The sequence below is a fragment of the Mastigoproctus giganteus genome, chromosome 3, assembly GCF_048544385.1.
Source record: "Mastigoproctus giganteus isolate SK-2022 chromosome 3, ASM4854438v1, whole genome shotgun sequence".
Taxonomy (NCBI): Eukaryota; Metazoa; Arthropoda; class Arachnida; order Uropygi; family Thelyphonidae; genus Mastigoproctus; species Mastigoproctus giganteus.
In genome coordinates this window covers 217,716,932-217,734,138 of record NC_143577.1, presented here as the reverse complement: position 1 = coordinate 217,734,138, position 17,207 = coordinate 217,716,932, and the positions used below count along the sequence as shown (strand labels likewise).

Here is a 17,207-nt window from a genome sequence, read left to right as displayed (position 1 = left end):
TTTTGACATTGTTTATTTGGATTTCAGCAAAGCATTTGACTCAGTCTCAAATGCGGTTACGTTATAAGCTGGAACAGGTTGGAATCACTGAGAAAATCCTTAGATGGACAGCTCGATGGCTTCAGGGTAGGAGGCAGAGGGTTGTGATAAATGGTTATTCCCCAGATTGGGTTGATGTAAGAAGTGGAGTTACCGAAGGATCAGTATTAGGACCACTGTTGTTTTTGAGTTTCAAAAATGACATCGATGAAAGCATAGAGGGCGTGATGTCTAAATTTGCAGATGATGTAAAGATTGGTACATTTGTTAATGATCGCCGCCAAGCAGAGCTTCTTCAGAATGACCTAGATGGACTTCACGGTTGGTCAGAAAAAGGGCAGCTATGCTTTAATCCAGCAAAGTGTAAGGTATTGCACTTGGGGAACACTAACCCCAAAATAACTTATACACTTGGTGGAGTTGAACTAAAGCCGGTAGTGGAGGAAAGGGACTCGGATGTTACAATACTTGGTCAGACTAAGTTCTCTGAGTAGACAGGTTGCAAGGAAAGCCCATGGTGTCCTATCGATGATGTATCGAACAGTCGCTAGTAGAGATAAGGACGTCATAATCCCACTGTATAAGGCTACTGTTAGACCACACTTGGAATGCTGTGTTCAGGTATGGAGACTGCAAAGAAAGATGGTGTGCTTCTTGAAAGAGTCCAGAGACGGGTAACTCGCTTGGTGAGATCGGCAAAAGGGTGTAAAATTTAGGAAAGACTTTGAATATGTGGGTGCAGAGCTTGGAAACTAGGCACCTTAAATGTGACTTGATTAAGGTGTTTAAGGCTCTGAGAGGCATAAGTGAAATTCCTAGGTGATGCACTTTCTTTGAACACCAGCGTGTATATATATATATATATATATACAGTAAACCCCTGCTATTCGCAGTATCTGTATTCGCAGTTGCTGATTTAATATAAAATGAAACCTAAAAAAATGTGAATTTTAAAACACCGTGAACATTTTCTGCCATAAAAATACATGGGCGTGGCTAAAATTATCTTTCCCGGTCAAAACAGCGCTCAGTGGGTGGGGGGGGGAGGGGGTGACAAAATTGCGAGCGTGGATGTTTCTCGCTAATCCTTGTTTAGTATGTGTTATGCGCTTGTCATGGAAGGTTTCATCGTTTGCTTTTAATTTATATGCTTATAAATTTATCAATTTATAAATTGATAAATTTATAAGCAAAATTTTGTAAATTTATAAATTTACAAAAATGATAAATCTAGCATTTTGCAGTGTAAAACAGACTTTTTTCGAGTGTGTTAATGGAAGAAAGTGACTTTATTGTGGGCAATTTCTATCTAACCCGTACAAAAATATCGCTACGAATAAAATTGAGTTATTGGATAAATTTTCTAATGGTGAAAGTGTCTCCTCAGTGGCAAAACATTATAAAATCAATGACTCAAGGTCAATCAAAAAATCAGAAGAAAAAATCCGCCGTAGTGTCCGTGAAAATGCGCTAATTGCTTCAAAAATTTGCTCTAATTCGTGATGTTAAATTAGAAAAAATGGAAAAGGCTTTAAATCTGTGGATAGAAGACCGAACTCAAAATAAAATTCGGTTAAGTTCACTCATCATTCGCGAAAAGGCAAAACTCCTTTATCAACACTTTAGCGAAATTGGCGATAGCACTGGCGGGATAAGGTTTTTAGTTAGCAAAGGCGCTGGTTTGAAAGATTTGTTTGAAATTTCTAATAAATATTACATTTCATATTAAATTGTTTCTCATTTTCATTTCGATGCCATATGCTTGCATTTCACTATGTACTGTCTATGTACATAGTCATATTATGAAGGTACATATAATACATACATACACAAAATTTTAGACTAGTTTTTCTTATATATTTCATACTTTGGAACGGAACCCCTTTATTACTATGGGAGCCATAACTCAGTATTCGTGTTTTCGGTATTCGCGGCATTTCTCAGGAACGTAACCACCGCAAATAGCGGGGGTTTACTGTAATAGGAAAAGAAAGAAATATTCTTTATATACACTGAGTGATCACTGAATTTTTTTTTTTTTGGTTGGTGCAGCATAAGCCATTAGCTTCCTTGCACCATGTGGGCATTGCTAATACTAATATAGTTTTCTTTCATATGGATTTTAAACATATTGGAATTGATTATTTTGCTGAATGCCCAATGCTTCTGATATTTAAAGCAATGTTCAGTTTTTCTGTTATGGTATGTGCTGCAAGAGCTCTTTCTCTCTTGCACGTGTGAGTGTGCAGCTCTCCCGAAGTTTCTTTCTGAATCAGTATCCCTTCACATTCACAGCTCGCTTTGACCTCCTTTGCACTCTTTCAAGCAAGTCAATATCTTTTTTGAAATGAAGCACTTTCACACCTATATACAGTATTCAGAATGTGGTTTGACCATAGATTTATATAGCTGTATAATTACTCGCATATTTTGAGGGCAAAATTCTTGTATATCACTGATAGAATCCTATCGCTGCCCAATGCAGCCTTACTGTAGCTCAAGGTGCAGAACATATCCTGATTTTTACTGTAATATTATCTAAAATTCAACTTAATATCATTAACAAATTTAGGCATTATACTTGTGATACTATGGTCTTCATTAATGAAAATTAAAAATGACGAGAGGCTTAACACAAAGGAAGGACCCTACTCAGAGCACTGCCAATTCATAACCATTTTGTCTTTTACCAGTTAACTGTTGTTTAACAAATTGTAATCCAATGGCACACCTCCAGCTTCAAAAGATGTTACTGTGGGACTCTGTTTTTTTTTTTTTTTTTTTTTTGTAGTTGTTGGTGTATCAGCTTCTGTGGCCATAATGCACCTCCCAAGGTTTTTGCAGTACTTTGATACAAGCCCAAGGCGGGATTTGAACCCACGACCTTTGGGTTGCCAGGCAGGCACTTTACCCACCCGGCTAGCCCGGTCGGCGTGGGACTCTGTGAAAAGCCCTCTAAAATCTAATTATATAAAAGTTATTCCCTGCATCCAGATTGTTATTGCAGTAAACAAAAATAGACTAGTCAGACAAGATCTTCATTTAAGAAAACCTTGATGTAATTCTCTTATAATATTACTATTAAGGTGATCCTGCACTACACCTTTAATCATAGATATCATAATTTTTTCCTACCACCAAAGTCAGACTGAGAAGTGAGCAGTTTCCAGGACTTGCACATTTCCTTAACCTCTTCTTTCAGTACGAGATAATCCCCTTACATCTGGATACACACATGAGATACGTGTAAAATTGACAAGTTGCAATTTATCAGTTCATACATACTGTATGAGATTCTTCCTGCCTTTACTTTTCTAAATACATTTAATCAGCTTTTTCAAGAAAACAGGACAGTATTTTCTCATATTTATGTTTCTCTTCATGTGCTAAAACAATTGTTTTACAAAAGTGGTTATAATTGGACTGTTTTTTTTTTTTTTTTTGTGTGTGTGTTTGCGTGCATGCATGTGTGTTATGCAGAATGGAGATTTTTCTTAAATGAGAATTAATGATAAGATTCCAAACTTCTTTTATAATGGTTTTGCAATCACTTTGTTAAAGAAATAAAACGAACACTCAGAATAAAAAATTAAATACAAATGAAAATTAAAGCATGAAAAAATAAAATGGTAGTACAAACGCAATTTGGGAGGGGACCACATACATCTGATTAAATTTATAGTTATTAACATTTAAGACATTAATTAGTTTGTTTAAAAAAAAAACATTTGTTTTTTGTTCCATTTGAACTCTGTATTTCATTTTATTTTTAATATAAACATTTTTTATTTTCTTTCAGTATATTTGTGTCCTAACACTACTTAACTGAATATATGTTTGCTAGATAAATTTTTTTGTTTTTATGAATTATGACTTGAAAATATTTATAATTAAATTCTGTTTTGTGCAATTTCACCAAAAGTAATATACATCCACTTCGAAACAGTAAAATTTCTTCATTTGACAATTTAGCATATGAATTTTGTTTCAGTCAAAGATTTGTATCAGTGCTTGCATATAATACATCTAAAGGTAAATGTAGCTTTACTAAACTAACAGTTAGGTAATATTTACTCTCAAAAAGTTTATTCTTATATAAATATAGACACACATGCATGCATGTGCATATTCTGGTTTAACAGTGCATAAGCTATATTATGCATTAGCTATATTAGCACTAGCTATATTAAATTTGTAACAATTTAATTTGTTGATGGAAATCTAACTCACAACTGAGAAAATATTCAAATTTGTTTCAGTAAGTAAAGTATTCATTAAGGTAGTCCCACTTCTATTATTATGTTCAATGTCATTAGTTCTCAAAGGTCAGCCACAGTTAGTAAGATTGAATTTCTCTCCTGCTGCTAGTGAAGGCTGTCAATCAAAATGCATTTAATAAGGTCCAATAAAGTGCACTTACACCGAGGTGGGTCATCACCCATAAGCAAAATGAATAGGAGTAAGGTAATATTTCCTATTCATGCCTCTTCAAGAATTACTACTTCTTGCCATGACTTCCAAAAGGTGGGATGTCAAAACTGAACCTATTGTTGGCCTTCTTTAAACTGATAGAGTTCATTATTAGTTTCAGAGTGCTAGATTGTCTTCTACTGTGTAAGTGGTGCTGCTGTGTGATGAGTCTACAGTCGGAGGGGCAGAGGTAGGAGGATGGGTTAAGTCAAAGGCACAGGTTTTTAGCAGCTTTCTTGTTCCAACCCTAATATTTCTGAACGTACAGGAATCAAATAAAAGATAACCATTAGATGGCGTTCCTGAGCATTCAGTAGATAGTTCCCGATTTGGTTAAAGATAAGGTGACTGTTATAGGATGATTTCAATAAAGGCCTGTTAGTTTTACAGTACTGGGCTTATTCCCATAATGAGTTTCCAATTGTGGACTAAAGAGGTAGGACCAGATGTTTTTCAGCTGCTCAGCATCTGGGTTGATGAAAACATCAACTTTATTTTGGCTGCATTCATAAGTAACACCTGTTTCCTATGAAGTGAAATTCATAGGAAACAGGCTTGTGAGCATCTACTAAGATGGAAACATTTTGAAGGCACCAAGCACAATCTTCAGGGCATTATGTAGTGTATGGTTGAGCCAGCATACTCTGTCAAAATCAGAGAGGGGAGTACCACAACCAAGACAGGATGTAATCAGTGTTCTATATAACTAGAGAACACTGATTAGTGTAAACTGAAATAGTGATTATCAAAGAGGCTTGATCCTTTCCTCAGGGCAGAGTAGTGCACTCTGGTATGGTAATTTTTTTGACAGTTAGTACGTATGCATTTAACATGCTCAAAAAAAAGTTTAATTTCACACTGTTTGGCTTTAAAATTGGTTCACTGTACTATCAAATCACTTTACAATGGACTCTCCACAATAAAATAACATTCATTATACAATATGTGGTAAGTACCAGTCATTGTGATCATGTTTTCAAATTGAGTTTTAATTCTATTAAATGGCGATTTTAATAAGTGAAAATAGGAGGAATATTACCACAGGCTATAAAGGTAAAGATCACAAATTTAAACTTTATTATATTACCAATTAACAAAATTAAATGATACGTGAAAATCATAAGAATATTTTCCACAGGATAGCAAAATAAAAATAAATTTACACTTACATACTTAGCTTAATTAATATTTTAATACGTACATACCAACTAATGATATTTCTGTTCACTGAAATTTTTTATGGGGGGGGTTGTAAATTTAAAACAGTAAAAAAGATAAGCAATTCATAACAAAGAACATGGCACACACAAATTGCAATTAACACGATATGTGCAAGTGAGATACAAAACAACAAGTTTACATAGCTTAAAAAGCAGGAATGAAGAGAAGATTCTGAAAATTTATTTGTTTTTTATATGATTGAAGTGGAAAGGGAAACATATTTCACCATAATAACTTAAAACACAGAATTCCAGCTATCGGCATTATCGCAAATGCAATAAGATCGAGTTTACTACCATTTATAATAGATTGCACTAACAGAAAAGCCCAATAAACTGGGAACTGCAAATTGTTTTTAGTGTTTTATGGTAGTGGCCTCCAGAAATGTGCTTTAGAAAAATATCACAAAGGCTTTCAAAATTGATTCTTATAACCGAACATATGATAACGATGAAAGTGTAATGCATTTTAATGATTTGAATTGGTTTTTTGAAATTAAAGCAGTGGATTCCGCTAACCAGTGGTCATGTTAACTGGCACCTACTTATTTCACTTTACGATGGGATGGGCTTACAATTGTCTCCGACTGGACCACGTGGTCCTTCCTCTCAGCCAATAGCAGCATTTATAAATGTGTTGGCCGAGTAGTTTTTTTTTTTTTTTTTTGCATCCTTTAGTTGAAGCGATTTTGTGTTGTGCTTTAATATATTTTTAATAAATTTTTTAAATCAATATGTACAATTTCCATTATAAAAATCACCTTTCAGAGAGATAAATAGCTTAGTTATATAGCGAAAATTTCAACTTCTGAGGACTTGGAACAAATTACCAAAAAACAATGTTATTTGGGTTCACATTATGATAGTTTCACGATACGATGGTGTCTCTGAAACAGATTAATATCGTAAAGCGGGGTCCATTGTACAAGAAAGTTGGTTGAAGCTCAGGATTTCAATGCAACTTTCACTCAGATTCAGTAAACAATGACCTGTTTGATTCTGTAGACAATGTGAGATATGATAAGCATTACGTATCGTCAATTTCTATATTTACCAAAAGTGATAAGGCAAAAAAGGTAGAAGAAATTTTGCACATTTTTGCATGGATTATAAGAATTAGATGGCAAATAATATCTCAAGACATGGATACTTCCCCATTCCTCCAGCCAAAGTATAGTTATACATAATAACTGACATTTTAATGTATAGCTTGTATCTACTGAACTATTTGAGCAGTAATGGTGGTAAAAATGAAACAGCAATTTTTATCAAGTGGGACATTTCCCCACACTCATTGGCTAAGTTTGAGAAAGTAAGCTATTAACTGTTTATTCACAAATGTCTGCCACAAAGAAACTAAGAGAATAACATTTTAAACAAGAATCATCATCAAGATTCTGCAATGTTAATAAAAGTATCTAACTAAAAATCTCTCTTTATCTATTAATCCTGATGTGTTCTGAATTTATATAGCTACTTCAAACCTGTTTAAACTGAAAGAGATATATTTTAGTGTTTTGAATTAACCAGGTTTTAACATGTGCAACAGAAATTCATGGTAATTCTAGCTGCAGAGGTATCCTAGAAATTGCTCAATTACAACTGCTTGGCATCACTGGAGATGGATATAGATGCAAGGAACCTATTAAAACTCACCAACCATCTTCTTGGAGTCATCTATACTTGGATTTATCTTGCTGCTCCCCTAGCGGACCATTATAGTTCATTCCTTTCCTTTTAGTGTTTGATATGCAAAGAGCTCTTTACTCTCTTTCATGAACTTATCTGCTACACCATTTTCATAATTTGCCTTTGCCTATCTCACTTCCTGAACAAATTGATTAAAAATTACTTTTATACATTGCACATTGAAAAGATGTCTTGATGATCTATAGATATCTCAAGCAGCCTTCTTTTACTGATTTGTTTAATTTGTCATTTTAGAAATTGAGTTTTAATTAACATCAGGTTAACGAATAGGTTTTGAATTTTAATCTATGAGCGAATGAGCTTATAACCAATTTCAGTTTAGCTCATAAGCCTTAAGTTTATGTATTCTAAAATCTGCAGCATTTGGCATCAAGATGTTTACATCAGAGTAAATAAGGAACTATAATATCAAAGTTAACAATATAGCTTCTAACATGATGGGGCTGTACCATGTTAAGTATAAAGTACTTTCAAACAATTACAGTAAATAAATTGGTAATTGCCTATTAAAATTTATTTACTATAAAGATTGTTTGTTTGTTTGTTTGTTTCGGGATTTATTGGGCGCATCGGCAACTATGACCATAGTGCGCCAACTATAAAGATAATTAAAATACAATGAATAAAGGTTTGTTACATAAATTCTTTTTTAAATAAAATTAATAATATTCTCACCTTCCTGAGCCAAATATCTTGCCAGTGTCAACAGCCAGGAGTGGTATTCCTTTGATGAATGAAGACACAGAGAGGCTACTAGCTGATAATCAAGGTGGCTCAATGTGCAAGCTTGCTGAATGTTTGGTGTACTACGAAACATGCCTCTTGCTACACGAACAGGCCTATGTTAATTGAAAATTCAGATTGAAATTACATAAAAGGTTATGGCAAATAAAATCTGCATTAACACTGCTAAAATTTTTGCCTCACACATTTAAGAAACAACTGAAAAAGAAAAAAAAAAAACGAATGTGTGTCATTTTTTGAATAGAATCATGATAATCAAATTATTTTACACATGGCTATCACTGAATTATGAATAATATCTACTGTAGAACAATGTGCCAAATCTGGGCCAAGAAATAGCTTTAACTGTGATGTGGTTAATACAAACTGCAATGCTGTAGAAATTTGTGACATCACAACATCCTCAGCGACTCATCTTGGCATAGTAACGCATGAATTGCTCATTTATCTGCAGTCAATCTTAATTAGCACGCATCAAGTAAAAGGTGTTTTATGTATTTCATCGATTTTAAAATAAGTAGGAAATTTACCTACCCATTTTGAAATTCAACATAAAATCATAATTTTATAAGTTCTGTTCTGGACAGAGGATTTGCATCCAATTTTGTTTCAAATTAGGAAAAAGTGTCCAATCAATCTGCACAAGATTTGGGAATGAGTTAAGTTTACACCTTGCACCCTTACTGATGACATACAGAGTAGAAAGTTCTCACATATTCTTTGCAGGACTTTTGTCAATATGCTGCTGCTGCTGCTGCTACTAACCCACACTTTGTGTTTCTTTCATTATTATGATGAATTGTGGATGTAAGGTATGGCTCCATTGACCCAGAAACAAAAGTCCAGTCCTTTCAACAGAAGACTCAGTATTCTCCAACGCCCAAAAAGCAAGGCAAGGCAAGGCAATCTTGATCAAATGTGAAGGTCATGCTTATATTTTTTGACTCAGAGGACATTGTTCATTATGAATTTGTTCCATATAGGTCAAATTTCTTGCAAAGCACTCCATCATTAGTTCCTCATCCTCAATGGATTTAGCTTTCCATGATCCTTTCCACCTCCCACCAAAAGCTTAAAATGCTCCTTTAAAAGTCAGAACATGACAAGAACTATTAGCAATTCCAAAAGATGCCTACTGGAAATGCACCCAGAAGTGCTAGAAATGGTATATGCAGCATCAAGGTGGCCTATGGTTTCTTAATACCTATGGTGAATTTGAAGGAGACCCACCCAAATATTCGGTACGCTTCATCATTTCCCAAAATATTAGTTCACCCCCAAAGTTTTTGATTACATTTTGTATATTTAACCTGCGTAGTGAGGCACCTAAGGCAACGACATGTCAGTATGTCTAAAAACTTGCTTGGTTTCCATTTACTTCTTCCAGAATTATGTGTTCATTGAAAATTACTGTCTGTGTGCAGGACAAAGATAAGTGGCAAAGGAAACACTTCTCCTGAAGCATTGGCTAAAGCATTTATTAAATGGGATTACAGATAAATAACATTCAAATTTAAACTTTAGGGTTACCACATGTTCCATCTCCTCTTTGTGAGCCTTCTTCAAGTGTGAATTAAGAATTAAAGAGAAAAGCCGTACTTGCATTCCAAAAAAAATAACAAAACAGTTAAGTCTTAAAATCACATTAAATTATAAAGGAGGATTACCACAGTGTGCAACCCCATGGTATAACAAAGAAATTTCTTTGTGGGCATGTTGTACAATGGGAATTTTTGGCACAATGATTACTTTGATCATAATGCATGATAAACTATAGGAACTGATGCATGATGCAATAATTCTTATAGTTTATCAAGTATTATGTCTGTACAACAGTGTTCACAGGTTTATTTGCATGTTTTGTAAATCTTATTCCCTCCAACTGAGATTGGCTAGCTACAATGTTAATTGGAGAAGCTTTGAATCCATTCAGTGCCATGCCCAAATATACTCATTTCAACAGAAGCAGTTTTTAGGACTTTTTAGAATAGGGATAATCATTTTAATTTGAAGAACTCTACTTACAAAAACAAGAAAAACTGAGGCAAGCATTTTTGCCTAAAAAATTCATAAATTTAGAAGCGGGCGAGGGGCTGAATTTCAATAACTAGTGGACTGTTTGAAGAGGCATTAGAATTATATTTTACCTACAGTTCCAATGAAACTGAAATGAAACTTCACTATATTACACATATAGTGAAGAAGCAGAAATAGTGCTTCATCAGAAAAAGCTTAGGACATTTTGAACAGACCATCCAGCCACAAACACTGTACGAATCAAATCGAAATTCAATGGCACACAATTTTTTTGTTAAAGTTTTTCTTAGCAAAATATTGTTTTGTAAATGTTTCAACCCCCCCCCCCCTTTAATGTTACAAAACATCAAGGATTTTGGTATTATGTGTCGCACATTCCTTGGGTGGAGTTGCGATGTCATGTTTATTATAGTAACAAGAAAAATGCAACTGCGCAACCATGAATATCCCATAGTCACACCGAGGATGGAAATATGTAATGTAATTATTTCCAAAACTGTCAGTGATAACTGAACTATCTTTTTAAAAACATAGTGTAATTTGTGTTCCTTAGTATTAATGCTAATTTAGTGCCTATGGAATTAAACTACACAATGAAGTAACAGTAATAATTATAGTAATAGAGGAATGTGATGCAAGAAAGAAGCGTATGAGCTAAAAAAAGAAACACAACCATTCCCTCTAAAAGTTTGTCCAGTTCCTCCTTGAATTTATTTAAGCTATCAACTTCCACAACGACAGACAAATGTTTGATTCAGCAATTAACCACCCACTGGCTAAAGACAAATTTCCACATATCTATTCTACAACTGTCTTTCCTCAATTTGAATCTAATTTCCCCCCTTAGGTTCGTAATCTGAGCAAGCGGAAGAATCCCATCAGAATTCAGTGCTCAACACATTCAAGGCCTTATACACCAGATCAATCAGATCACCTTGCAGGTGCCTAGTCTCCAGCCGCTGCAATTTTCAGAACTTAAGCCTCTCTTGGTAAGAGGACCCCTTCATTACCCTCACCAATCTTGTTACCCTTCGCTGTACACGCTCAAGCAAATCTACATCCTAAAAATGAGGACTCCAGACCTGTACACATTACTCAAGGTGTGGCCTGACTGTTGCCTTATACAAAGGGATAATCACACTGGTATAAGTTCCTTAGACCAGTGTTTTTCAAATTTACAATAATCACATACTCCCCCCAACAGTATCTCTCAATATCGCTGCCACCAGTCATTCTACAGCTGTCCCAATGGAAGTAAATTTCTTGCCACACATGTTTAGAATATTAGGTATCACTCTTTTGGTCACTGCCATGATTCTCATTTGCAACTTAATCAAGCCTGTTGGTAATGGTAAAATGTAAACTGCATCCTTTAATCTCCAGAGAGGGGTAACCACAGGTATCAGGGAGGACAAGTCTAGGGAGAACAAGCATTGAACCACCTCTTCCAATCCACTGACCAAGAAAGCTGACAAGAAATCTTGAATGTGCCCAAGGAATTGGGGAAGTGCGCCATCCTGTTGGAAAAGGACCATAAAGTTTCAAGTAATCAAGGGCAGAAAACATTTAATTTGGGGTTATCTCACAGATATTCTGTGAATTATTAGGATCCTCAGTTCTCCATAGTCTGTTTACTCACTTTTCCTTTTAAATGGAATTTGCACTTATCATAAAAATCATGCACTTCATTAAATGTTGCCCGTTTTCCATTTAAGCCAACAGTTTGTGCAAAACTCTTGACATCTTATCTTGTCTCCCATAATGGCTTGCAGCATTCACAGCCCCTAAGGTTTTGAGATGAAGGCACACTCTTAAAATTATCCACATCACGGAACTGAGGCCATTAAAGTTCAAATTTATGGATTTCCTGGGACTACAAACAAAAGCTGTTCTCATGGGTTTAACTGTTTCAACATTTACAAAGGACCTGCTGGTCTTCTTGTTTTGCCACACAGAACAACCAATTTCAACAAAGTTATTGTAATAGTTATAGATTGAATGGTACTAGGAAGTTACAGCCCATAGTGTATACAAAATGTATGCTGAACTAGCATTGTAGGCTTTGATTCTTTGAAGAGAAAAATGCACTGCACTCTCACAGCACCACTTAATTTCTTCATTTTTGTTTACACTATGCCAGCGCTCCTTTCCAATTACACATGAAATTAAAAAAATAAAAGCACAAAAACTTAACTGCATTGCCAATGTGTATATCATTTAAATAGAGAATAAAAATGCAAGATGCTAAAAGGCCAACTCCTTATGAAAGATGGATTCTGTGGTAAGTCAGTTTTGTTTATTTGCTGACACTTAATTGATAAAACACATACAGAACTGCACTGAAATTGAAGCATAAAGACAGAAGGATAATAACTGGTCTACATCCATTCAAGAACTTGATACTTTTATCACTGTACTTTAAGCTCGCAAAGAATATGGTGCTAGAAATTTAGAACTGGATAGTTTGTGGTCAACTGTATGGGGCCTCAATTTTCTCATGATACAATATCACAACTTTTGTTAAATTAAGCGGTTCATAAGATTCAACATATGTTCTTCAAAGAAGGAGTGTCTAGGAAATGATAAATTTACTTTAGCTTCAGAAATATGGTGCAAATTTATTTCCAACAGTAAAGCTTGCTATATACCTGGAGCAAACGTTACAATAGATGAGCAGCTATTTCTAACTAAAGCTAAATGCTGATTCACCCAGCATATGGCCAAAAAACCCAGACAAATCTGGTATAAAAAGTTTTGGGTGGCAGCTGATACAACTTCAAACTATTTACTGAAAGGTTTCTATTAATTGGGGAAACATGATATAAGCCCAGCTAGTCAACTACTTTTTGAATATGTCATCCTAAAACTAATGGAACCATTTTTGAATTGAGGTAGAAATGTAACCACTGATAACTTATTTACCAGTTTTGAACTGGCAGAGAAATTAGTTAAAAAAAAACATACAACTATAGTGGGAACTGTGAATTGTGCTTGTAGAAGTTCCAATGTCTATAAAAAAGAAGGCAGAATTATCAGGCCAAAGCAATAAAAATATCATAAGCTTGCGTACGCTTCATACACGTATTGCTATAAGCAATGGTACAAAGAACAAACCTGACACAGTATTATTTTATGACATAACAAAGTACGGGGTTGACATTCCCCCCCCCCCATTAAAAAAAAAAAAGTGACAGGGAAAGTTATGAAGAGAAGAGATTTTATACTGAATCTAGCTGAAGGACTAAGAAAATATACAGGGTTGTTAAAATTAAAGTATCCCTACGTAGAGGGCTCTGGAGTGAGTTCTAAGGCTCGTACTGAAGAGAAATTGGACAGCAGGTAAAATAAAGAACGCGCTCGCCATTTATTGAAAAAAAAAAAAAAAAAAAGTTACAAAATTTGTCACTATACGGCGCTGTGGCAATACATATCACTCGGACAGCACTACAATTGTTCAATGTGTCCTCCATTTTGGTCAATAACAGTTTCCATTTTAAGAACAGCATTTTCTACAGCAGAACTTAACATGTCAACTGGAATAGCCAGCACATGACGTCTAATGCTGTCCTTCAGATCTGCCCGAGTCTGACACATCCTTCCCGATACACCCGGTTCTTCAAAAAACTCCACAACCAGATGTCGCATGGGATGAGGTCCGGTGATCGGGGGGCAAAATGTCTGGAAACAATGGCTGATGACTCATTCGTCTGTAAAGTGTTGCCTTAGCAATCTTCAAACATAACAGTAGATGTGGGGTGGTGCACCATCTTGCATGAATATGGTATCCTGAAGGCACCCACGTTGTTGCAGCTCTGGTATTGTGAAATTTGCTAACATTTCATAATATTGCTGTCCAGTGACAGAACAGGTGTGGGATTCAGTCGGCGTTACCTGTTCAAAAAAATGTGGCTGGCCCAATCATGAATGTGGCCACCACACTGTCACTTTTGGAGAATGCAATGGGACCTCTTGGATAACTTGAGGGTTTTCTGTTGCCCAAATGTGACAGTTGTACATATTCACTTGTTAATTTAAGCAGAAGTGGGCTTCATCACTCCAAAGGATGTTCCACGGCCAAGTGATATCCACTGTCATTCACGCCAGAAACTGAAGTGTGTATGTGAAACAAATATCTGCATCACCATGCTTTAGCATGTGCACCTTGTAAGGATAATACTGCAACACCTGATGCATTACTAGCCTTACAGTGGAATACAGCATGTCCACCTCACGAGAAACAGCTAGCACACTTACACTACCACATGGTGATTGACTCGATAAGTCCACGACAGCCATAGCCACATCTTCAACACGAGAGGAGTACACTCGTTTTTGACCTCTGCCTGGTTGAACACCAAGATGTCCTGTTGCTTCAAATTTCGCAATCATTTTGCGAACAGCACAAACAGTCATAGGTCCATGCCTTATGCACTTCTGACGCCGGAATTCTGTGACAGCCGCAGCTGCATTGTTGCTATTCTGATAGTACAGCTTCATTAATAGCACCTTTTCCTGCAACATTGTTGGCATTGCTGCTGCTGTGCTAGTGCAGGCAAACATCTACTGTATGATTTTGAAGAGACTGCTTTGCTTTTATACAGTACAGTAGACTGAGTAGTGGTGCTGTGGCAATAACTTATGATTATGCAAATAACGTAAGTTATTTGCATAATCGTAACTAAGATAGTTACGTGCCATACAGTGACAAATTTTGTAACTAATTTTTTTTCCAATAAATGGCAAGCGGATTCTTTTTGTACCTGTTGTCCAAATTTCTCTTCAGTATGAACCTTAGAACTTGCTCCAGAGCCCTTTACATAGGGATACTTTAATTTTAACAACCATGTATATAGCTCACAGAAAGCAGCAGCTCAAACCAGTAACAATAGCAGCCAACTTCTCAAAGGCATCAAAGTCAAATTAGGCAATGCAAGGCAAAAAAAAAAAAAAAACTACAGAAATGTGCAGTATGTATGCAGAAAGTATACAGGAACTATTGGAAAAACTGTCATTTGTTTAAATTGTACAAATTAATTTTTAAACTTCAATAATCACATACTCCCCCTTGATTTTCTAGACAAAAAAGTTGTTCAAATTTTTTTATCAGAAATATTACTTTTATATGTATTACCATAAGCACAACACTACGTACTACTTTCACTTACTTTATAACAATGCTTATAATAAAATGTTGAAAACACAACTTAAATGTATTTTATGTACAGCAGTCAAAATGACTGGCAACAGCAGTTTCAGGTATTTTTGCTAGGTGGCAGTTCTAGCATTAAGTGAGTTAATGAAGGCTGAAAAATTGATGCATCAGCCTGCCATTTTTGTAAACAATGATAGAGCAACTGTCATTCATTTGATCAGATCAAAAAAAATTTCAATAAAAAAAAAAAATAAAAATAAATTAAAAATACTCACTAATAACCGTGTTGTAAACTTCTGTAGTTGGAATAATGTGAACCTATACCACTATATCATTTAGGTTTTAAAGTTGAGGGGTCAGCCTGACCCTTTTCCCTACACATGAGGCTGATATTTTAGAGCAGGGGTGGCCAACAAGTCGATCGCTGCTTTCATTTCAGTCAACCATGACGAATTTTAAATATATATAAAAATAGATTAGTCAAAATCTAGATGTTATTATTATGTGCCCCACTATATATGCATATTACAAATCCGTTCAACCATGCGACTATTCTTGTCGCCACGCAGCTGCTAGGCTTGTCTCGTGAAAATTCACACAATTACGTAGTGTGTGTGAATTCTTATTTAGCTTGCTTACTTAATATTAATGACTGAACAGTACATTAATAATTACATTAATAATTACATTAATTTAATACCCTTTGATTTAAAATTAATGCTATGAAAAAGGGTAAAACGTATCATTTTCATCAAGAAGAGGGGCTACAGCACCAATTCCTGCTCAGGATTCCACTTTTTATGACACTGTCCACCAAATGCACCCTCATTCCTCCACAGATAGGCCAGCAAACTACTCCAAAGTCACAGATGACCAACTGGCTGTTGGTCCTCTGTGACTTTCAAAACCAACCTTGCTAAGCCCAAACAAGCCTAATAATATGAAAGTCATGAACAAGTCATCAAGGAGGGAAAAAAACCACAACAGATTTGAACACCATATAAGCAGATCTCATCTCAAGCCTGTGGCTTTTCAGAATCGCAACTAGCCCTAGACAGCTCCTTCATGATCCATTCTACCATTGGAGGATACCACATCCATCAGTTACAAAGATAGACTGCACCTGACGACTTTAGTGCACCTGATCCCACAATGGAACCTCTGTCAAACAATGAAGCCTATTCTTGTCAGAACCAGTTTTCCCTTTGACACCAGCATGCAATAAGGAAGTGTCCAAGTTTCCGCCAGAAACAGAATCACGTGGCTGAGTCACGAGTCAGGATACCACTCAGCTCCACTTTCCATAGCTCAAGTAATCTTCCAGGCAGCCTTTATGCTTATAAAGAGCCAGATCAACCTTCACAAAGGACAACTCGCTTCATCCTTGGTGCAGACAGGTTCTCAAGCCTTAAAGCAGCACCTCCGTCAGAGAAATTATTTATTACAAAACTGGACCCCTCCACCACTGTGAACGAGCTAAGCGAATATATTCTGAGAAAATGTAATGTTCAAGTCGATGTCAGACAGATAAGAGACCAAACACCCCACACACAGCTCTTTTCAGGTCTCTTGTCACCGTAGTCACCGCAATGGCTTGCTTAATCCCCGAATCTGGTCCCTATGTTCGAAAGTAAAAAAAATGTTTCAAAACCACACACACCCTACGAACCAAACGGAAGCTCCAGGTAGCAATTAAATTTAGAACTTTCAACAGTGAAAATCCTGCTCTTAAATTCTACCAGAATGTTCAAAGTATAGCCAATAAGCTGCATACTTTATATAGTCCCTGCTTATAGCTGAAGAATACGTCGCTCTGTGCCTACCTCAAACACGGC

The 17,207-nt window shown here is 35.8% G+C and overlaps 1 protein-coding gene across 1 annotated transcript in view; it reads right to left on the bottom strand.

Moving 5' to 3' along the window:
• LOC150088720 (protein HIRA-like) overlaps positions 1-17,207 on the bottom strand; it is a 375,669-nt gene that overhangs the window by 30,670 nt on the left and 327,792 nt on the right. The window contains exon 25 of the mRNA XM_090369626.1: positions 8,115-8,278. Coding sequence (XP_090225752.1) covers positions 8,115-8,278 — 164 coding nt within the window. The remainder of the gene's footprint in view (positions 1-8,114; positions 8,279-17,207) is intronic.